Source organism: Telmatherina bonti, assembly GCF_933228915.1.
Source record: "Telmatherina bonti genome assembly, chromosome: 12".
Taxonomy (NCBI): domain Eukaryota; kingdom Metazoa; phylum Chordata; class Actinopteri; order Atheriniformes; family Telmatherinidae; genus Telmatherina; species Telmatherina bonti.
Window position 1 is genome coordinate 21,054,780 of NC_136610.1, and position 24,779 is coordinate 21,079,558.

The 24,779-nt window shown below is 38.7% G+C and overlaps 1 protein-coding gene across 1 annotated transcript; it reads left to right on the forward strand.

Moving 5' to 3' along the window:
* Positions 1 to 184: 184 nt before the first annotated feature.
* On the forward strand, positions 185 to 20,330 carry vimr2 (vimentin-related 2). The gene is made up of 11 exons (XM_079250076.1): positions 185 to 312; positions 592 to 733; positions 828 to 986; positions 1,162 to 1,281; positions 4,076 to 4,171; positions 7,670 to 7,798; positions 8,244 to 8,390; positions 8,885 to 9,016; positions 16,370 to 16,480; positions 16,590 to 16,714; positions 20,200 to 20,330. Exons 1-11 carry the CDS (start codon positions 200 to 202, stop codon positions 20,240 to 20,242), a joined length of 1,317 nt encoding a protein of 438 aa, XP_079106202.1. The 5' UTR covers positions 185 to 199; the 3' UTR covers positions 20,243 to 20,330.
* The last annotated feature ends 4,449 nt before the right edge of the window (positions 20,331 to 24,779 follow it).

Here is a 24,779-nt window from a genome sequence, read left to right on the forward strand (position 1 = left end):
TAGTGAGCACAACTGTCCAACAGATTTAGTGGCTTACTCTTCAGGTACATGTGAAATCCTAACTAGCTGATGTCTGTGCTAAAGTTAGTCTGCTTCACAACAGTGCCACATTCTTATTCCTGGGATTATAAAACCCACTGTAGAGCTGCCACTGTTTGCATGTTATTTTTTTTATCCTTGTCTGAACACGTCCGAGGCCATGGCGATGCTCAGAGTGTCTTCTTACCGAAAGCTGTTTGAGGACAGCTGGAGTCGAAATGGAGTGTCAAGTGCGCGGTGTGCTGGACAGTACCGGGCCTCTGTCAGGTCAGTGTGGGTCACAATCATGACTTTTAAGTGTACATGGATTTGATAAATATATATGGATATTGACTTGTAAAGGGTTTATTTACTATAATAGTTCATGTTTATAAATATGTTTATAACTTGTGTAAGTGGTGTATAAATATTCTGATATTGATATATTCGGCGTGGCAGCTTCTCTGCATTAAAACCCAAAATAATATGTCCTTTGTCATAAAAAAGCTCAACATTTCTTTGAAAATCTCCCAGATTAATCAGTCAAATCTTTGGTCCTGTATGTTGCCTCAGAAATGTGGCTGATGAGTGTGACTGTGACAAGTTGGACTTCATAGCTGCCAAGGAACTGAACACAGAGGAACTGAACCGGTTTGGTCAGGAGCGTGCTACTATCGCCACACTCAATGACCGCCTGGTCAGGCTTATTGAGCTGGTAAGGACACATCAGCACTTTATTTTTCCTTAGCTGTGTCATGGTTTTATTTAGCATGCACTTGCCTTGTTAAATCTGTCTCTGTGCCCTTTAGGCCCGTTGTTTTGAGGAGGAGAATGAGTATCTTGAATGTCAGATCACTGAACTGGAGGAGCAGTTACACACTAAACAGACCTCCTCCAACATCACCTCCACTGGGGTGGAGCCTGACTTCAGTCTGGATGCAGTGGTGGAAAGACTGCGTAAGCAGAAGGTAGGGTGCTGCTGGGTGTGTCTGCTGCATGTTTCTGGCCTTGACTCCCGAAAGGCTTTATAACTCGCACATCTTATTCCATTCCATCAATTTTATTTTAGTTTGTACAATTACAGATGGCTTTATCTGCAACCACATCAGAACCCATTACTGCATCTTTTGTTTCTAAATGCAGGATGAGATTCTGTGTGATACAGAGGACTTAAAGAAAGAGCTTGAACATCTGCAGACAGAATATGAGAAAGCTGCACAGCAGAGGGTCCTCATCCTGCAGGAACGACAAGATGTTGCTGAGGTAATATTCTGTGTAGATTAAGCTGAAGGATTCTTTTAAAGACTTTTAAGAAAGACATTTGTAAACCTAATTAGATTAAAAATGAAAGTATATATTTTGAGTTTTGCTGAAATCTAAAGAATAATTTTTATCTGTAATTATATATTTGGAAGGTCAAATATTAACGGAAGCTAAATTTCTTTGGCCTCGATCATTCATGTCTTGAACACAAAAATATTGTACTTCTGACCTGACTTGAGTTTCTAAATCTTCTTTCTATTCTTTTGCTTAATTACACTCATTATCAAGATTAATCAAATTATTATATCATTTAAAAATGTGCTTATTAATATAATATTATTGAAAAAAATTATTTTATTGATTAGACAACCTAATTCTGCTTCTGTTCTACATAAAAAACATTTTTATTCCACCTAATGCAAAATATTCTGGAGCACCTAATAGAGCTTGAATATTTATCAATAAACGAGGTAAAAATATGCGGTTTATAGCTGTGATTTTAATTACATATGATTTGATCAGACAATGGGTTGGAATAATAAAAAATATTGTTTTAAATCTTGAGCTTTAATCTTTTAAATGTATTTTGTATTTATTTAAAAACAGAAAACCCACAACTGCACAGTGTAGTTACTTTGGGCAGTGATGACAAAACAATAACAAAAACAAAAAAAAAGAAAAAAGGGATTTGCTGCATTTGTCAGTACAGTTAATATCAGTCCATGAAATGTTAAATTGTCAATGTTTTCTTCCATGTCTTTTTTTTTTTTTTAATTTTAATAAAGTCATTTTTGTCTTGTCTTATTCAGACAACCTTTAATGGAATCAATCCATCTTTATTTATAATGCACTTTTCCTACAGTAAGAAAATGTGCTTTACATTAAAAGGAAAAGAAAGAAAGGCCAAAAACAACACTACCCATCAAATCTTCTTACATAACACAGCAAACATGTAAAACCATGTCTCATAAGGCGCTATCCCAACCCCATTAACTGTCGGCAAGCTAAGACACTGAAAAAATTAAAGATGTTAAAACTAAATAAAAAATTTAAGGGAACAAAAACATAAAAATAAAGGCATAGTAAGAAAGACTAAAAGTTAAAAAAAACAAAAAAAAAACCTTAAGAGATTACGAATTCTGGAGTATAAAACATTACACATAAAAGTTAACACATAGTAAAGTACCTCGGGCTACGACCTTTAAGAGCTTCTAAGACTAATAAGAGTGTTTTAAAATCAACTCTGACACAATAAAATGCATATAGCTGGTGTAATTGACATTTAATAAATATTATTTAAGATAGATAAATAATCCATATTATAATAACAGTACATGAAGTAATGATGATGATAAACAGTTATTCATCTATCGAATGAGAGCAACGTCATCTGGTCTTTTTTGTGATAATGTATTTTTGCCACTAGATGGCAGTGTTGTCAAGCATCATGGCTCAGCTGTTGCAGCGTCCTTATAACCGGTGGTTGATGATCAGCAGCGGTCGCACAGTCTGGACTGCTCTGCAGCCTCAACCACAAACTTTTCCAGAACATCTTCCTGACACAGACCTGAACATATCTCATTCCAGCTGGACCAGATGCGTGGAAGGCTATAATTTCTTCCTGGCAGATGAAACATTTGCCTTAATACAGTTCTGTTATGTTCCTGTTTGCTCAGTTCTTTGGTACTAAATTGGAAGCAGCTACAGGGTGGCAAGATTTGGTGGGAAATTGGCGCAAAGGTAGAGGAGGAATAGAAATGTTGAGAAGACTGAATGTCTGAAGCCCAGCACAAGCTGTAATTATTTTAACAGCAAGAAAAAGTCCTAATTAATTTTGGTTTCTTGTAGCTTTTTTTTTTCCCCTTTTAGTGGAGTTTCTGTTTTGCTTTTGTGTCTCTCTTGTGTTATCTAAAGTCTCAGATAGTTTCTCTTTTTAATCTGTGACTGTATGTACAGGTCTATGCTGCAGGTCTCCTCAGCTCGATGAAGCCCTGCACTGTCTTTCACTTCATACAGCATTATACATACATTCAGTGTTTAGAGCTGAAAGATAAATTCAACTGATGAGCATAGATGCATCGAAGCTGTGACATGAAAGAGTTAAAGTTGAATGCCGAATAAATATAAGACTTTACATTCATTACATGAGCTTGGATGTGTTTGAAATGAAAGAACATATGTTTCAAGTTTTGAGCGGAACATAACAGAGAAGTTTATATTAAGACCCTGTTGTATTTTCAGTTTGCTCCATTTGCCAAAGAAATCAGTGAATATTGTGTTAAAGCTGGTCAGAATTTGATTTGCAACAAGCTTTTCTCCAGCTGCTACTAACACAATCCAGCAGCAACAGCAGGGCCAGATTACAATGAGCCTGCCACCCTCCCAACCAGGAACCACAAATACACCACCAAACACTCATTCATGTATATAAATGTAAATGCAGACACCCACAGTAATTGCATCCAATAGTGATTAATCTGTTTCTTTAAAAAAGGAGCAGATGAGCTGAGAACCCCTGCTGGCAAATGGATTGGGCGACAAGGCTTTTTGTTTTTAGTTAGTCTCCTTCTCATCTTCCTCCTCCTCCCTGTTCCTCTGCATTGCAGTGTCTACTTGTTGTTCAGTGAAACAGAGTAGATGTGCTGGAGGTTCTTAAACTGAGTGTTAAGAGTGGAAAAAAATACTTTATTTCCAGCCAGTGGTTTTATTTATTGAATCGTAGTCTGCTTTGCGCAGATACCTTGAACTTATTTTCGTTCAGTATTATCTTCTGCTGACTTGATTGTCTTTGTAGGAAGTGGATGCAGTGACAGCAGAGTGTTTGGCACTGAGGGAGCAAGTGGCAATCTATGAGGACCAGCTGGCCAACATGGAGGTCCAGCACAATACGGTGAGAGAGCATAAGCGTATGTAGCTGCTGTGTGATGAATTTAGAAACGGTTTATAAACTTGGAAATGTCTTGAAATGTAGCACTTAGGTCAGATGAAAGTGTTGGAAGAATGCCCAGATCTGTGATGAGAAATACAAATCTCAGACCCCAGTCAATTTGTTGAAGAGTTTATGGTCAAAATGAACTGTGCCAATGGAACAAATTAGGGATTAAAACCCAAAATCTAGATTATGGCAGCCCCGTTTACTGTTTTTTGTTTGCTTTTCCAAAATGGAGTCATTTAGTATCTTTAAAGTTAGATTATAAGATCAATTCCAAAGGACTTAATCACAAGGTGAGGCCAGGAGCCAATTATCTCGGCATAAAGACTGGAGACAAGGAGAAACACCTGCTTAATCCAAAATGTACCATGATTTAATATTGAGTCTGTGTTCAGTGATGGTTGTGCACACAGATAGGTGAGCAGCATAAACACACAATTATCCTTCATATTTGCTATATTCTTCTTGGAACAAGAAGAATTGGTCACAACAAACAGACTTAACCTCTGAGACTATTTACATCATGCCCAACCAAATAATATTGAATTTCAGTGGGGTTTAAGTGCTTGGATATAGCTGACAGGTAAGCTATGCTTGGTAAGAACATGGGCAGTTTTGGTTCCCTCCTGTTGTGGTTTCTTCATTCCTGTGAACTGGCAGCTTGGTGTGGGTCCAACAAATCAAGTCCACCCAGCCACGACTAACTGCTGGGTTCAAAGACAGCTCTACATACACCCTCTCGCAACATTTTGGCAATATGTGCACCACTGAAATGTTTCACTCTTGCAGATACATCTTGTATAACAGTTGTACATGTGTGGATAGACTCATGGGCAGCTGGAGGCATGTGCAAGCAACTAACTGCAATTTATAAGCTTTGTTTTTTGTTATTTGTAAAACAAAAACTGATCTGAACACAAACTGCAGATATGAATAGAAATGAATCTGATCACACTTTTACACATTGCTCCTGAACTGACTGAAATGAGCATACAATTATTTAATATGAAATTTAATCAAATAATGCATGGCACCTATGTTAAGGTTTTTGCATTTAGTGTAAACATTGTAACTGTAAACAAAACTGTAACAGATCTGGTGAAGAAAAACAAACAAAAAAAACCACATTTATTCTCTTATAGAAGATGTATGTAAATAAACGTCAGTCAAAGGTGTCCATCAATCACTCCACACAACAGTTTTGAAAGACATGAAAGTCTCATCAAGTTTAAAAATGTTGTCATTTCTAAAAATCTTGTGCAGCACTTTCATCTTCAGGTCTGTATTTAGAAACTGAGTCTGTATTGGGTGGAAGTTTAAAATGGTTTATGTGAGGCAGGGGTTGGTTTGGAAGCAGCGTTTTGTGGAAGTTAGAGACATCGCTGGATATTTAGCTCTTCCTTCGCTCTTCAGCCATGATGGTCAAACTCTGGCATGCATGCTTCTTGACAATGATCTTACAGTATATGTCTTCAGTCTTTTCATTGGCTGCTTGTTGAAAATAAATACATCACTCTTGTCAAATCTGAATGACTTCAGAAAATAAATTTGTAGTGTTGTCTGAAGATGCCTTTATTAAATGAATACTTGAAGCTAAAAATTCAGAGCTGCTTCTTTGAAATAAGCACGTTTGCAACCACCTCCTGCACACATCATTCCTTCACACAAACTCTACTCTCAGTCTTCTGTACTTTTCTCCACCAGAAGCTGATGAACGCAGCACATCTAGACTTTTTTTGCAGAGAACCTAAGGCAGCCGAAGCAGGAGTAAACTCATCACTGTGTTTTTTTTTCTACTAAGATTGGCGGCCCAGTGTTTAACCTACTCCCTGTGGGACAAGCTTGATAATTCTCAGTGCAGGGAAAGTAGCTGAAAAACCAAATCAAAACAGAAGTTTGCTTTGTTTTATCAACTGTTGTTTTCAGCACTTCCAGATGTCCAATATTCCCCTGACAAATGGCAGCAGTGTTATTACTCAGGTGCAGTGAAAGGGAGCAAAATGTTACATCTTCACTGCATCTCTGCAGCTGTTCTTATTCTTTGTGAGGGATGTTGGGCTACTTGAGTGAGGCGGATGATGTACGCCTCAGTAGATATACTTTTAGGCTCAACACTTCAGTATGGACCATTTGCATTTGTTTACCCATAAACTGTGTTTCACTTAATGATGATTTGATCTTGTCTAAATATATTCTTCTAATATGAAACATTTAGATGGGAAGTATTAAACTTATATCCCACTATGTGCACATAAGGGATTAGAGATTACTTTGCAGACTAATATTTTCTATTTCTGGTGGAATATATATCCATAAAAGACTAAACCACATATCAGTACATGAAACAAATCAAACTTTAGTTAGTTTGTGGTTCTTTTTAGGGCTGTGACAATATGCTATTCTCTCAATTCCATTTTTAACAATTTTTTTGGGTGCTGATTTAATTTAAATAGCAATTTCTCAAGATTTTCAATTTTTAGTTTGTTTTTTAATCAGCAGACCATGTGAAAAAATTGCATGATTAACTAGTTCACAGACTATATAAAGAGCCAGATTTCCCAATTAAGAAAACAACTGATTGTCAGTTTTTGAGATTTATTCAGCAGCAATATATTTGAACCAGCTGTTTGAACTTATACTCTTGTCTCAGAAGCTTGAACTGCAAATAAAAGTGCTGGTTTGAGTGTCTGTTCGCTTGCTGCTGCGGTACGTTTGGCTATTAGCTCTGCATTTATCTCAGGATGATGTCCTGCTAGGTAGGAAGTGACATTAGTCATGTTACCGCAGTACGCAACATGTGCGATAAAGAATTTACAAATAGCTTTTGACATGTCCAGCTCTGCTTTTCCCTTCAAAGCAAAATATCTAAAATGTGTCCACACCTTTGACTTAAAATGTGATGGTGGAGGATTTTTCCGCAATTCTCCGTCTTCTGTTTAAATGTTTTCCAAAACAGACATCGTGTTGGTAAGAGAAACATTTCGGACGTTTCCATTATTACACGTCTAAAATCCCATTTTAAAAAAAAAGTGTATGCACTGGTGTGTATTAGAAATGTGTGTATTTGTCTGTGTATGGTGATTTTCTTTGATGCATTTCTATGGCTTCTCTGACTCATTTAGAGTTTGCAATTTTCACATTCAATCCATCATGAAAATATTCCAGGTTTTCTTTTTAAATTTGCAGTCTGGCAGATTTATTAAGTATTGAAAGATAAACTGAAAAGCACACAATCATAGATGATAAAACAACAGGGAAATAAAATATTTAGTAAGAGAAATAACTGATTTAGTTTTGCACACAATAAAAGTAAAATTAGTAAATTAAAGAAATGAAAATACTAATTTTAAATAATGATGGATTTTTGAAGGATTGTTATTTACTGTTGACTTCTTGTAGGAATATAAGATATATTCCTTACTGCTGTGTCTTTGTATGTTCTGCATCTGCAAGCAGGAAGTGGAGGGTCTGCTGGAGCCAAATGAAAAGACTCTTGGTGCAGCGGCTATTAAATATGGCAGCCCTGACATTACTCCGGCCTTGGATGTAAAGGAGTACTACTGCCAGCTGGCTGAGAGCCTCCAGGTACAACACATAAGACACAAAACATGCCACCAAGAACTTCTAACATCACAAAGTCTGTTTCTGGCTTCAAAAGCACTCACAAGCACATGAATAGATCCAGACAGACAGTGTTTCCATTCTGCATGCACCTTTTAATCCTTTTATCATTTCTACTTTCATCACATGCCTTTACTTGTAAAACATGATTTTGTATTTATTGCACTACTTCTCTAATTTTACCCAATTCAGTCACCCTCTCCTCATGCACCCTCACCCTTTCTCTCTGAAACGGCCTGGTCAGGTCCAGACGTAAATCTCAGCTTTCACAAATCACACTGTGATACTCCCACTTGTTTTCTTTACCTCTTAACACAACACCAGGGAAGAACTTGAGAATCAGAGGTGCAGTTTTGGACCCGAACAGAATGCTTTTGTCTACCTATGTGTGTAAAAGTGCATGTTGTAGTGCAGAGGTACAGCATTAGGGTCAGACTATAGCTCTTGTGGGTCTGACCCCTCTGGGGTGAGGATGTCTGCTGGTTCAGAGGTCAAGGCTGTAATCAGACTGCAGGCCGCCTTCCCAGGCTCCTTAGCAGCACTGCAGTGGACGCTGGTGTGTGTGTCCTTCATTTGGAGGCTTGACTGAAGGGTATCTGGCACATTTCTATAATTTTGTGTATGTGTTGATGTTTTGGTGTGTTTTCTTGTTCACCATTAAAGGCCATCTATTCACTGTGTTTCTTCTACTTAGACCCTTCCATCACCAGCTGGACTGTGTCCTGTCTGGGCCTGCCATCAATTATGAACCACGATTGTCTCTATGCTAAAATGATTGCTGTTGGTTTTGAACAGTAATTGTGATTGCTGGCCATCTCCCACACACCTGCATGTCCATGTGTTGCTTGTTTCAGCTGTATTTTTTCCATTTAATTACAAATTAGGTTCAAACAAGGAGAGCTTTTCCCATTCGACTCACTGAGAGGCTCTGGTTGCTCGTCTCCTCTGTCAAAGTGCTGATTGCTGTCCTCCAAAATCTCTGTAGACTTGGATTGAAAGTTTTTATTTCAGACTTTCACAATTTTACTGTCTCAATATAATTTTTTACAGTTTGAATGTGAGGCATCCTCCACTGTTGTGGCACCAAAAGGTGATGGAAAGAAGCTATTAGTGGGAGGGACTGCAGGGTCAACAGCCAAAGACCTGTCAGAGATTGAGGACATTGGTGAGATGGAGATGCTGGTGAGTGTGCTTCCTTTTTATTATTATTCGGAAACCAGGGCAATTTATCCAAATTACTAAGAAACTTTAGTCACAATCCACACAAAACGACTTTATTTATATAACAAAAGATGAGCAAAATTGTTATTTACAATTGTGCAAAATATTTTTTTTTGTCATTTTTGGATGATAATTTGTGAAATTCTGAATGTAAACATTCAGGCCCGCACATACAATTGATATTTCTTTTTTTGAAATGATGAAAAACATACCTTTCTGGTGCTCCCATTCTCGGTAGCTTTAGTTTAGATTTCCATTCTGAAAATGAGCTGATTCTTCTTAATATCATGTTGTAGTTCTAAAGGATTTTTGAATATTTGAATGAACTAAATAGTCAGGTTTTGCTCACTGCAAGGATACTTCTAAATTTTTATGTGTACTATGTATGCACATATAAGTAAGAAAAAAAAATCGAGCTTTTAAATTTAACAAATTTATAATGTGTCCTGTACAAATAACAAGTTATCTCTGTCCAGTTTGCCTCTGGATGCTAAGCTAGCAGTGTGTACCGTCAAAAGCAATAAAAAGTGACTAGACCAGGGGTTGGCAACCCGCGGCTCTGGAGCCGCATGCGGCTCTTTAGCGCTGCCCTAGTGGCTCCCTGGAGCTTTTTCGAAAAAGTTCAAAAAATGGAAAAAGATGGGGGATGGATATATATTTTTGTTTTGATATAGTTCTGTAGGAGGACAAACATGACACAAACATTCTTAACGTTTTCCAGCGCTGTAAAAATGTGTAGAATAAATATTAATTTTTTTTTTTTTTTTTTTTTTTTTTTTTTGTCTTGTCCAGCATTTAAGCAAGCAGACTGATGTTCTGGATGCTGTGTTCTGCTGAACAAATTTATTTTGCCAAGGGGAACTTTTGTAGATGTAATGATCCCCTTGTATTTCTTGATTCTTATTTTATTTTTCAATTTGTTTTGGATAATAGCTTGTATTACAGAGTTTATGCTGCTGGACCCGACCGGAAAGGACAGGAAAGGGGCAGAAAGAGAACAGAAAAGAGAACATAAAAAAACAAAAAAAAAAAAACAAAAGAAAGAGATCAATGCATACATGTATATGCACATACATACCCACCTACATATATATGTATATACACTCGCACATACATTATATATATACATATATACATACATACATACATATACACATACATACACATGCATACACACACATGTACACATACATGCATACATAAAGATAGATATACATACATACATATACACATACATACACACACACATATATATATATATATATATATATATATATATATATATATATATACATATACATATATACACATATACATACTCACATACAGACACATACATATACATACATACACATACACTCACACATATGCATACATATATACATATCCATACACATACATACATACACATACACATAAGTACACACACATACCCACCCACACACATAAATATAAACACCCACACAAGCCAACTCTAGATTCGTGGAGAACAAAACCGTTGACAATCATGAGGACCAGAAACTAGCAAGTTAAGTCAAAAAGACAGAAAGAGAGCTACCTGCTGTTAGTGAATAAACTTGCTGGATGACTCAGTGACTGTGACACATGCAGAACATTCATGCAGAACATTCAGAGTGGAACGTGTTTAGAGAAGAGTGATCATGCCAATGTGACCCCGCCCGCCTACAGCTAGAGGAAGGCCAGGAGAACCCAGAGACCCGGGTAACCGACAGTCACCCCCAGGTACAGATCCCAACCCCCCCACTCCAGAGCCAGCCATGCATCTGCCCAGGAGGTGGCGAAGGAGGTGCCCAACCAGAGTCCCCCGCAGTCAGGGGGAACAGGCCCCAGCAGGCCCAGGCCGGCAAGGGCCGATCCCGCCGGGCACCGGCCACCTAGGACAGACAGAGCGCAGGCCCCAGGGCCCCAAGAGCCCGTGAGCAGCCCCCCGCCCCCGCAGGCAGAGGGTACAGCCCACACCGACGGAGGACCAGGATCCCCAGACCGCCACCCAGCGGCAGCCAGGTCGCACCCCAGCGCACCAGCTGCGCCCCCAGGTACAGGACACCACCCCCCCACCACCAAACCACACACACATATACATGCATACCCCCCCCCCCCCACCCCAAACACGCACTCCCCTCTCAACCCCCATCCACACAACCCTCTGCAATCCATGCACATCATCCATCACATATACAACCCCACCCCACCTCTACTCACTCACCCATACCAAGTCACACGAACCCCAATCGCCCCCGCCCCCACACACGCTCACCCCCCCCACACACACACTCACACCCCGCCACCCCATCCCTCTACTTCTACCCAACCACACATGCCCCACCAAACACCCCTCCACCACCCATAGCCCCCCTCCAAACTTCACCCTCACTCACACATCCCATTCCGCATATACACCCCCCCCTACACACACACACACACACACACACACACACACACACACACACACACACATACCCTCACTCCTCCAACACAGGCACACCCCAATACAACCCACGCGCCAACATACCCCTCCACACACACATCTACTCATCCTCACACATCCCTATCCCCTACCCACCTATATCCCCAACCCTAATCCCCCCCCAGCCATCCCACCATCCATCTGTAACCCCATACACCCACTCCCACACATCCTCACCTCACCCCTCCATCATGTCCCATGTGAGATACCTCAGAGGGGGCAGAGGACAGGATGGCCCCGATCAGGGCCCCCATAATTACCGCCCACCACTCCCAGCGTCCCCCCCACCACCCCACAGACGCAGCCGACCCAGCACCCCCCCAGGGCCGGCGACAACCCTCCTACAGCCAGGCCAGCCCAGACTTAGGCCTAATGGACGGCACTCTTCCCCCACCCGTACCCCCCCCCGAGAGCAGGGGCATGAGAAGACCCTATCGTCCCTGCCTCCCCCCCGCTTATGACTGATTGTGAAGTATGTATTAGTTGCAATTAAAATTGAGGGAAGTGCCACGCGGTGTTGGGAGAGGGACCACCTAAGCAGCCCCGCCCACCATTCACCGCATGCTCTTCCCCCTAATCATGTGAGTCGTCAGTGTTTTGGTGTTTGGTGTCTAAGTGTAATTAAAACTGGGAGGTGAGCCGAGGCTGGGTGCAGCGATCAAGACCACCTTGATGGCCTTTCTCACCACCCAGCGCCACGTGCACACCTCCCAATACCCAATAAATATTAAATTTTAACATTTCTGTCAAGGAAGATTTGCGTCATAGTCTGCGACACACGTAGCCTATCTATCAGCAGCGCGGGATGCCAGGCAGGTGTTTGTTGTAAACAAAACCGGCGGCTGTGTGATGGGACATGGATCCCAAAGCGAAAAAGAGAAAAATAACCGAGGAGAACTGAGGATTCAACGTTTCTTGGACTGCATTTGTATTCATTGCCAATGCGGAAGGATTGCCTGAATGTTCGCTCTGTAGCGAGAAGTTGTCAAATAACAAAAAGAGTCATGTGGAAAGACATTTCCAGGGAAAGCATGTGCGATTGCATTACTTCTGGAGAAATTCTAGAAGCGCAAAAATAGATTTAAGTGGATTGCATCCCCAAACTCCACTACTGCTGCAAGTTTTGTTGCAACCCAGGAGACAATAAAACTGGAAAACTGTGGAAAACTGTTCACAGATGGTAATACATGAAGGAGTCAGTCATCAACATATCAAAACACGTATTTCCAGACTTCAAAAATAAAACTGAGATAATACAGAAAATCAAAGACATGCCCCTCTCCGCTAAGACAGTGAAGGAAAGGACCATTAAAATGGCGGCAACATTACCGATCAGCAAATCAAGGACATTAATTCAGTACAAGTTACATCTCACATGCCCAATGTTGAGAAGCCGACCAGTGATGTCTGACAACAGGAGTCACATTAAACGGGTAAGAACATAATCCTTCATAGACACAGACTGAGTAACAAAGTGGATGTTTTTATAAAATTATTTCTGATTTTTGTCAGTATATATCTGGAATGACACTTGGTAATGGTGCTCAGGTCGGAGGATAGCTGCGTTGGTTGCGTGTCTAAAGAGAAGAAGATGCTGCTGCATTTTACCCTTGCACTGACTTGCTTAACAGAAATCAAACTGTATTCATTTGATTTGATATACTTTACCTTTTTTTTTAAAAAAAAAGGCTGCTGGTTTATTTATTTATTTATTTTTTATAAATGCAGGCTGCGTTTTATTACGCTCTGTTTGTTACCCAAATAAGGGGCGCGTTATGCACGTTCCATTTTGTTGTTTTTTTCAAATTCTTAAAAATAAAAATGACATAAAAAAAAAATCAGATTTCTTTATTGCATTGTTTTAGTTTGATCAATGCAACGAAACATAATTCATTAATATTATAATGAAGTTAAACTTGGCGGCATCGTACAACAGAGTAATCACGTGGTGCGTCATTCTCTACAGGATGCGCAGCGGGGAAAATAAACATTTTATCATTAAGGCTCATTATGTATTTGTAGCCAGCTTAGTCATTTTGATAGTAGGCTAATATAGCTAACATAGATACATAATGCATTTGTTACCTTCATTATAAGGCTTATATAAGGCTTTTAATTTTTTTGCGGCTCCAGACATATTGTTTTTATGGTCCAATATGGCTCTTTCAACATTTTGGGTTGCCGACCCCTGGACTAGACCATATCAGCAGTTCGATACCTCTTCTTGAATGTGAGCTTGTATAAATAAGCGTCTATTTATAGAATGCAAAGCTGTACCTTGGCAAAAAATGTCAAATTTTGGTAACAGATTCCTTTTCAATTACTTAGACATAAGATGTTAACTAATAATCATAGTATGTTTTGTGTGCACAAATAACTGTACTTTAAGAAAGACCAACTGGTTTCATTTGGGTATTTCAATGAGAAATATAATTTCTCAACGTAGCCATCTTCTGAACTAAACACCAAGAAGTCTTTTTCTAGTTTTTATTCAGTGTTGAAGTGAACAGACATCTCATATCATCTCATATTAATTTACTTTACAACATTACTCTCATGTAGACATGTAGACATGAGAGTAATGCTGACCTTGTTATTTGTCCCAGTAAGAAAGTGATATTCTCCACCCTGCCCAACAGGTAGAGGGGTGCTCCTTTCATGCTTTTTTTTTTTTCACTCCAAACTTATATTTGTTCAATGCAGTCTACAGATTTTGTCCAAAAGACTGAAAGAATGCATCAAGTTTATCGAGATGTTCATTCTTTTCTTCCTGTGATATATTTCCAACCACTTTAGTGACAAGGAAAAGATAAGACTTAAAATCTACCACTGGTTCTGCATCGGCCACCATCTCCTAAATCAGACTTTGTGGTGAAAATGAATAGTTTCCCACAGCAGGGAAGGGAGGAAAGAGTGTCTGAGTGACAGCAGAGCAACAATGTGGGAGATCCTGCTGACCAGAGTGTTTACTTTGCGGACACTTTCAGCGGGAGATGTGAAGGAGCTCGGCTGCAGCTCAGACAGGATTTATTGCCCTCTGTGTCCTTATTATTAAGTATGGTCTTTTGGAATGCATGCAGAGTCAAAAAACTTCAAACTTCTTCTGGAAATAAAACAAGGAAATCCACCTTCATCAAATAGTTTTAAAAAGAAAAGCACACAAAAAAAATCTACAGAAGTAAATAGTTAATAAATGAAAAAGACAGTCAAGATTAGCATTTATAAAAGATGGGACTCAGGTAAAGTCACCAGATGCAAGCAGAAACTACCCTCTCTGCCTTGCTCTCCGTACATCCGTCAGCTGCTTCTCCACAGCTGGCACTTGCCCACATCTGTAACAAACATGGTGGTTTGGTTCTCATTACTGTGGCTGTAGCTCTGCTTTCAGCTCTTTAAATAAACAGCAAGCCTCTGTAACCACAGCAGAACTCTTCCAACGTCATCTACTTTTCTCTAACATGCAGCACTCAAGCCCCGCTCAGGTCACTCCAGCCTGACGGATGGACAGCTCGGCTTGATCTGCTCTGTTTCCTCTCCCTCCTGTGATGGATGCCTCGGGTCTGGTTTCTCACTGAGAAACAACATGGTCAAACAAACAGATTGCAATGAAATCAGCCCTGACTCACTACTGTATATAATAGAACAGGCTGTGATGGGGTTGTACGCTACTACTTGCATATACATACATGGCCAGACTTCACTTGTCATGCCAGAGAGAAGGAAGAAGAGTGTAAGTTCTTGGCTGGACCAGTCTGAGAAGTCGTCATTCACCCGTAAGTTGTAACAGGGTCGTCTTCTGCCCACATGATCTCACTGAAGGATGAGCAGGACCTTCTGGATTCCCAACTGGCTTTGATAGCTAATTGTTGAACTTTTGTGATTGGACTAATTACTCATGCTAGGACACTACAGACACACACACACACCTGGGAGAGGCCATGCTTCTCACTGAGTTTGTGGTAAAAAAAAAAAACAAAACAAAAACAAAACGAGTCTATCATTTTGAACGGTACTTAAAGCTAAGTTCTTCTAATTTTCATGACCAAAAAATAAAAAAGATCAAACAACCATAACGTGAGAGTGATGGCTAAAAGTGACGCCTCACAAAGAAAGATCTGTCTGCTTTTATTCAGTGTGTTAACTTAATAACCTGAAGATTTTGCTCTTATCTTCCTGTTTACTGCAATATTAGAAAGGCATTACCATATAAATGTCAAAAGTAATGTGCTTTATACAGAAGCTAAGGATAATTGTACACATCCAGCAGCTTCTGAAATATTTTACCTTAAAACTACAACTGTGGCACTCATATACTGTGTAAATTCTCAAGGGTTCACAAAAGTCAGCGGGTCTATTTGTCTGAAAAATGAAAAATGTGTGCAGATTTTTATCTAACTAAATAAATTTGGGACATTGACATGACTCCCAGCATTATCAAATCAAGTTGATTTATGAAGATAATGATGACGATAATGATGAATTGATTAAATAAAAATGAGTGAAAATGGTATTGTCATCAAAATACCTTACATTCCTATCATTTTGACCAGTACTGCATTTACTATAAAACAACATAACTGTTTCAGTGCAATGCATGAGATGTTGGTATTTAGAGATTTTTTAAATGAATGAATATGGAGAAAAAAAAAAAGATTTTCATATATTTAATCATCTGCTCTGCTAAAGTGCACTCAGCTGCTGTTTGGACTGAAAGTGTCGATGAAGGGAACGCAATGTTGCAATCAAGCATCATTACATTATTAGTGATGAAAGAATCCAGCTACAACATTTGTTTTTCAGGTGCATTTTAAAGATCTTTTCTGTAGATTTCAGGGTTAAAAAAGGAGTTAGCCGAGCTGGAGAAGTGTAACGAGGAGCTGGAGGACGAGATCGAGATAAAGAAAGCAGCGTACATGGATGAGCTTACTGATTTGGAGGTATGAGAGGGGAATTATTCATATAATTACAACCTGTTATGGCCTCTGAATTGGGCTTATTTTGTCATTTACACCCAACCCTAAATGTATGTATGTGTTTGTTGCACAGTGGACTATAGATGAAATGGGGCAGCAGGAGGCTGATCTTAAAGCGCAGATGAAAGAACAGTGTGAGGATAACAAGGAGCTGCTCAGGGAGAAGATGGCCAGAGACATGGAGATTGCTGCATACAGGTCAGACAGTCTGATGTAATAAATCTGGTTTATGTCGTTATACTCCAGCCGCAGCCATGGTTGTAGTCATTATGTTTTTGTGGTTGTATCTGTCCATGCATCTGTCCATCTTAGCCTCATGAGCACAATACCTATAGAGGGCCTCTGGGATTCTCTGTAATTTGGCACAGATGTTAACTTGGACAGAGGGACGTAAGCGCCAGAGAACAAAAGATAATATCTTTCCTGATATAAAACCAACACTAGACATCAGGAATTATCTTTTACTCAGCAACAAATCTACACATATTCCTTTTTATCACACTGTGACATTAAAAATAAAGGCGGATGCCACCCATTTGTCCTTACAAATGACTAAATGAACCCCTGTTTGCGTTACTGCTATCGAACAAGTTTGGTAAATGAGCAGTAGAGCACATTTTCTGTGATTGATCTCATTGAGAACTTATATTACTTGTGCTGAGAGAATTTATATTAGTTTTTCCCCACAAGCTAACAAACATGATGCACTTTTGTCAAAATATCAGAGAGAGGTATCACAACTCTAAAACTGGATTTACTCCTCATTGCAACACATTTCAGGTGGTGGTGTGAGTAAGTCTATTTATTTACCTATTTTACCTAAATTAAGTTTTTTTCACATCCAAATCATATACCTGCTGTCATGATGAATAATAGAACTGGAGCTAAATAAAAGATTGTTTATTGAAGCACTCATTCAGAGTATACAAGTCAGTTATATTAACTCAGCTGTTCTTGACAGGTTTGACTCTAAAGTTTATTTTAGCATGCTTTACAAGATCCAATCCTTACAATTCCGACTAAGAGTTTTACTCGCATAAAATAGATTTTGATTATTATACTGCATAATTTTACTTCTGATATGTTTGTTTGTATTTGTAATTTAGCATGTGATAATTTGGAGAACCACTGTCTTGACTGTATCTAAATAATTTAATTTTGTCGTAGATTTTTTTTATACCATCTTGTTTTTTTAAAAACAGGCTGTAAAATATTTCTTCTGCTCAGTTTGAAATGAAGAGCTAAAGATGATCCTCTTCATGACCCTTTTAAAAGAGCTGCATGGTGTTATACCCAAGAGAGACCAATAAAATTTTATCACACACACTGACAAGGCTAGCGAGGTTTATACCTCAGACTTTAGGATGATGTGGTTTTATTATTAGTGTGACTGTCAGTCAGAAAGTGAGCAATAAGGTTTTCCTTCCAACAAAAACACTGTCCCTGATGATTTTACAGATAAGTTTGTCCTCTCAAATTTGCTGAAGTCATTTGACTAGCTGCTGTATTACCTGATCATAATTAAAATCCACACACTCTGAGCTCTCTCTGATATGTATTGTGGGTTTTTCCACTGAGAACAGATGTGACATATCTTCTCAACTCGTCAAGAATGGACTGAGAAGATTTCATCAGATTTCAATGAACTTGATACTGAGTTTATTCTTGACATTCTTAACATATGATCAAATCAGCCGTCAAACAACTGTGGAAATGACTTGTCCTGTCTGTTTCTACAACAACAGCAAAATCCTTGAGTAATCCAGCTCCAGGTCATGTAGCTTCAACTGGACATCCGCAGCGTATTATAAGATACTTCTGTAGACAAAGAACAAACATCATGAGGTCACAGGAAACAGCTCCTGGATATGATGCAGTTTCCTGTATGTGGCCTTGAAGATGTTTTAAGTTATTCCCGTCTATTCATTGAGTTGTTCAACCATCTGCCATCCTGGTATGTGAAGTGACGCATTTCAGCCATCCCATCCCGCTGCCACAGACTTCCTGCTGGCTCCCCCATCGCCCATCTGACCCACAGGGGGCTCCGCTGTGGGCCGAAGCTCAGACCCTTAAAATACCTCATTAGAATGGGCAAAGAGGACCTCTCACTGTCAGTGCTGTGAGGTGGGCCACTGCCAGCTCGTCTACATGCAAGCCTGTTGATGTCAGCCCACCCTCCCTTCTTCCCCTTCAACACATTAACTAATTCACCATAGTTTTCACTCCCTCTCATTACCCTGCAGACTGTCCCTAACGGGTTATATCTGCAGTAAAGGCACAAAGGCAATGGCAACTTTTTTCTGCTTTTCTTTATTCACTGGATGTTTTGTCATCCATGATTAAAGGCATGAATAAGAGATGAAAATGGCTGTTGTTTATTCTCTGCATACCGAAGTGAACTACAGCAGACCTTAATGACCTCAGGCTGCCATTATGGAGAACCTTATTGCTTGTGAAAGTATCTCTGAGCAGTTTGGCCAGATGCTCATTGCTCTTGTTCACTGCTAATGTGAACAGTATTACACTGTAACTCATCTTGCTGTAGCGGCATGACAGAGCAACAAGTAGTTGAGATAAAGATCCTCTTTTATTTGCACTATACTGTCTGTATTTAATGATTGCTATATTACATTCAATTATTACCTGTCAGCGCTGGCAGTCAAGTGTTTCTTTTTTAAGATACCAAAAGCCTGATGCCTCTACTTGTTTGTAGACCAAACAGACACAAAATGACTTCAGAGGATTTGCCCAAAATATAATCATATCAAATATATGCAAACATGGTTTTTGTATCTTATAAACATATCAGTCAGTCAGAGTAGGCTGTAGTGTACAATTAAAACAACAGTTTACTCGTTAATAAAGAATAATACTGTGGAATCAGCCTTTCTCAAGCTGTTTTAAATCTTCATGAACAGATGAAACATGCAGCAAGTGATACCTTTTAACATAAACCATGAATGTTTTGTCAGCCCTGAAGAGGAGAATAGCTTAATCAGAGTTGAAGAACAGAGTATTCTGACAGAAAAGTATCCAGAAGCAGGAAAAGTCAGTTTTTCCAGTTGACAAAAAATTTGGTATAATAGGAATTATCAGAGATATTTCAAATAAATACGGGATAAATTCAGGATGCAGGATAAAGGACTTGGCAACCACATTCAGTGTAAACATGACCAAACTTACACTCAATTGTGATGTTGATTGAATTATTGAAACGAATAAAGAAAAATATTCTGCTGAATGCTGAAGTATTTCAGCTAATGTCCCATACCATGTTGTGTCATGAATGCAATCATATTTATACTAATGTTACACTGGTTTAAAAAAAAAAAAAAAAAATGAAGTCACTATTTCATCATGATCAGAGTTGGTTATTTTTTAAAGGAGATAAAAATATTATAGAAGTGAGAGATGCTGATCCATACTGCTCAGACTCACTGCTCAGGAATTGCATTGCTACAATATAAATATATTTTAAATCCTCAAAGAAATGTGTGATCAACCAAAACAAACTGTCAAACATTTAGAAGAACTACTACTTGCTGTCAATTTTTTTTTTTAACTCTACAAATGAAGCAATACTGAATATAAATGATGAAGCTTTTTTCTCTGGTCACCCTGACATAAACTGTGAGCATGTTTGTCACTGAAACGTGCATGTTTTATTTATTTCTGTGGTTTAGGAGTCTATTGGAGAAAGAGGATGAGAGGTTGTGCAGCCTGTGACTCTAAACTGAAGGCTCAGACCTGCTACATGCACGCTGACACTTGGATTTGAAAACAGGCTAAAGAGCAAAAAAAAAACCAGACCCCTAATCATCACTTCAAGCTTAAGGTACAGACGCAACAATTTGAGCAGATGTAAACTTATCATGATGTATTAATGCAGTCTGGACTCCTCAGCTCCGCTATTGATAACAGATCATTGGGAGATGACCTGGAGACTCCAAGAAAGATGGAGTTGTCTGGAACTGGTGGGAGGATGGGTATTCATTCAGTGTCTGCAAGGATATTTCCTTAAGTGGGTTTTTATCTTTGCTGGCTCACTGGTTCCTAAATGTTTTGTCTCCTCTTTGTCGAACAAGGCTCACACACAAATACAAACTCCCGAGCTGAATAGTATGGCTCCGGTGAGTCATTTCACTCTGATACCACCTCGTCCTTCACTCAAACTTTGTCTGATTAAGCAGCTCTTAACCTGTGACCCCTTCACTGTTATCAAACACACTGACAACCCTCTCCTCAGTAACTAAAAGCATCTCACCTTCCCTTTGTTTTTACAGTCATGTGTTCATGTTGGTTTTGACAGTCAACTGTGCAGTGCACTGTTTGCTTTTCAAATGGTTCATGAAGTTGTTTCTCTGCAGGTCTTCCAAAATGAACACCTGCATCCTTCTACAAGAAAACTGAGTGATTCATTATTTCCTCTTTTAAAAAAAAGCACTGTCCCAATTTGCTGTCTTTCAGAAATAGGCTTTTTGTAACACATTCCTCTCTAATCTTTTCCTTATTTTCAACACAACTTTTAGTCTGTCTGTGATAAATCATGTTTGGTTCCTCCTTGAATAAAATTAGTCACTTGAGAGAGCACATCGTGCTGTGTGGCTTCTTCTGTGAAAACCTCCATTTCATGAGAACTGCTTGTGAATTGTTGTGCCTAAAATCGTTTCCCTGTTCTGTATAATGCTGAGCGGCTGCAGTGTGATTTATGTTCTCTGATCCCACTTTCATACATCTCCCTACTTAACGTGAGATTTGAACATTCCCAGCTAGTAAAGAACTCAAAGGCTTGTTAGCTCTGCCGTAAAGATGAAAAATGTTCCTAATAACAGATCAGATAAGATTAGCCACACTCAGTGAATTTGTGGGAGATGAAGAGTTAGTCTTAGTCATAATTGTGCTCAGTGTCTGGTGAAAGGGCTTGGTTGCTGTGGTGACTTGTTTAATAGTGCTGACATGAAACATGGCTAGATCAGGATGGAGCTACTTTCTCTGTTTTCTCACAGTTTAAAAGAGATTAGCTGGATGCCTGCTCCAGTTGCTGTGCTCTGTGTACAACATCTGGGGGAAAAAAGATGGAATCACCACTCATCAGGATGTTCATTATACTGTTTTGTTTGGGTGAAAAAATATCATAAATAAATAAATGACAAAACTATTTAACAGCTGAACATTCTGGCCTTCCAAAATGTAACCTCAACATAGAAAATATTAGATTGACTGAAACAATTACTATTAGTATTTTAGGTCTTTTAGTTTTCATGACACCTTTTACTTGCTGAGGCAAGAACTTAATGATTCAGGTTCCCAGATTAATTGGGGCCACATTGCATGACAATCAGGTAGACAAAACAGTTCTTTAAGTTTAGGAAACCCTCTTTAAGACATCCATATTTCACAGAAAACCTAAAAAAAAAAAGAAAGAAAGAATAGTTGTCTTAAAGTTTAAACCCACTTCTGTGTTCTGTACTGGGCTTTATTGAAATTGAAAAACACAAGGAAAACATTGAATGCAACAAGTAATATTATTAAGGCTTGATCCTCTGCTCTGCCTTTGTGCATTATACCTCTGTACTATAAAAATGATCTTTGCACTTTTAACTCCATTTCTTGCACAAAACAACTAAACTAAGCAAACTTTTTTCATTAGAAGAAAGAAGGAGTTTTTCCAATAGTACATTCTAAATATGTAAGAATGTGTAATATGTGCATTTTCTTAACAACTATCAGAATAAAAAAGCAGTTCAGGACCCATTATCGCTAAATGATGTTGTGCATGTGTGAATGTTAACATTTTTAAGACTCCTGTAGTTTGCCATTTGTACAGGAGGAACACTCACTGTGAATCAAAACGAATCGCTAATCAATGTTACATGCTCAACACTAAAGTATCTCTGTATGTAAAGAGAATGTCAGTGTGTATACTTTTGTCAACTGAAATAATGAAAACTATGTCATAATTATCCATTATGCATAAAGTAAGAAAAAAACATCTAATATTATCTTGACCGACCCTGATAAATGATAGACCCGTTATTTCTCACCTTCTTTGCTACCTGCAACTTTATCAGCTTCTTTTATAGTGAATCCTACATTCTAGTTGCATTATCTTAGTGTAATGGTGACTAACACTGATGGGACTTAAGAACATTTACCTAATACAACTGTGCAATAACGTCTTCCCCCCTGAGGTCCCACCAACTACCACCTAATGAGAACTAGACCAACTAAACTCAAAGACCCATTATCAAAAACGGTAAAAGCATGCTGATAAAATGTCACAGTAGGAAAGCTTCTTTAAGGTAATCACAGGACTTTTCTGGACTGTAATCACTTTGTTTTAGCTGTGTACTTAGTAGATTAACACTTCACTGAGAATCAGAATCAGAACGAGGCTTTATTGCCATGTACTTTTGCACATACAAGAGATTTTTACGTGCAACAGCAAAAAGATCATAAAAACAGACGGAACATAAACAGTATGTACATGGTATAAGGTGCAAAAGGGAAGGTATGTGTGTTTATATACATACACATTAGGTGTGGAGTGCAAAGGGGAGGTAATGAAACCAGGAAGGATAAATAAATAGATATAAAGTGAGATGAGAATATAAAGTTTAATTGCAGTGTGTGATCTTGTGAGGAATTATGTGAGCTTTATATGTATGGAGGTGTCAGTTATGAGTTTGAAGGAGAGTTTTATAGAGCCCAACAGCAGATGGGAAGAAACTGTTTCTGTGACTTGAAGTTTTGGTACCGAGAGCCCACAGCTGGAATGAAAAGTTTGTGACTGGGGCAGGAAGAATCAGCCATCTTTCCTGCACCGCTCAGAGCCCTGGAGGAGCACAGAGAGGACAGAGATTGATTGATTGAAATATGAAGGTCGAACAAATAAAGAGTTTTGGTAATTAGATTCATAGTAAAGTTCTGAATTGAAGTGCAAGCTGGAAATGAACCCAAGGAGTCTAGATGTTACTGTGAGGGCAGTTCGAAGGTCACTGAGACTTTAGATGAAGTCCTAAATCTCATGAGGAAGTAGTGATTGCAAGGATAGGAGTTTTTGAATCAATAAGGAAGAATGACAGATATGGGATGAGTTTTAAAAGACTCGAATCAGCCTGGTTAACTCAGGAAACGTGAATTAAAGGTCTATTAGTGACTTTTGAATTAAAATGAAGCAGGGTCTGACTGCTTTGGAAAGCATAACGAGGACAAACATGAGGGGACAGACTTTTTTCTAGTGACCTTACAGGAAAGCTGCAAAAGCATGTTAAGCATGCAAAGACTGACTGAAGAGCATTTAAAGGTCAAGATCAAAGGTGTCATGTCTGCTGTATTTTTATTCAGAAATTTGCAACGTGGCAATGACATGCATTATCTAAATTAATTGTGACTGTTTTGAGTTAATCTTTACTCACATGTTACACTGATCGAATGAAAAAATATGAAAGTCTCTAGAGGATTCATCTTCTGAGCATGAGAAAAGTCTCCTAAAAGGTTTGTGCTAAACTATCCAAGAGTTTTTGAGGCAGTTCAGTTCAATCTAGCTTTATTTGTGTCACACCAGTTCACAACAGTAATTTCAATGCACTTTGAAAAAATACAGTCCAATGAAAAAAATTATTCACATTAATCAAATTTATAATAACGGTGTTTATATAAGCCAATTCAGTAAAATAATCGCCTATAAGGACACCAACAGATTTCATAGAACCTTCTTTATGATTGAATCCCTGCATTGAGCAAGCAGGTGCGGCAAAAACTCTCCTTTAGCAGGAAGGAAAATCCTTCAGTTCATTCAACTCACTGACTTTAATATTTTTAATATTGCTATAATAAATGACTTCTTACGACAACTCAGGTAAACAGTTGAGTAAATATATGATACAATGTAATATATAGGTTGAATCCATCACAAAAGGACATTTTCTTTGCATTTGATGACAAAAAGCTGAGAAAACCTAACGTGTATGTCAGTACAGGTTAAATAAATACACATACTTTGTTGCCGCTGATAGCCCTCAATTCCTGACATGCATTTTTAGAAGATATTAAAGATATATTAAATGTTGTGATTGGGTTTAGAAAGCTCAGCCTCTTTCATTAAACAAAAATGTATTTCAAAGTCTTGATATTTGCAGTGCCTTGACCCCTGTTGTCCTTTGTATTATTTTGCCCTTATCACACATCTGTGACAACTGAGGAGAATGTGTGTTAACCTCTCAAAGCTGGCTGGTGACACAGAGTGGCCGGGGTCAGGACC

What these genes read in the sequence shown, in the direction of transcription:
- vimr2 (XM_079250076.1), top strand. Translation starts at nt 200, where the DNA reads ATGGCGATGCTCAGAGTGTCTTCTTACCGAAAGCTGTTTGAGGACAGC. An exon ending in AACGACAAGATGTTGCTGAG is followed by an intron (nt 1,282 to 4,075) that starts GTAATATTCTGT and finishes TTGTCTTTGTAG; the next exon opens with GAAGTGGATGCAGTGACAGC. An exon ending in ATGAGCTTACTGATTTGGAG is followed by an intron (nt 16,481 to 16,589) that starts GTATGAGAGGGG and finishes TTTGTTGCACAG; the next exon opens with TGGACTATAGATGAAATGGG.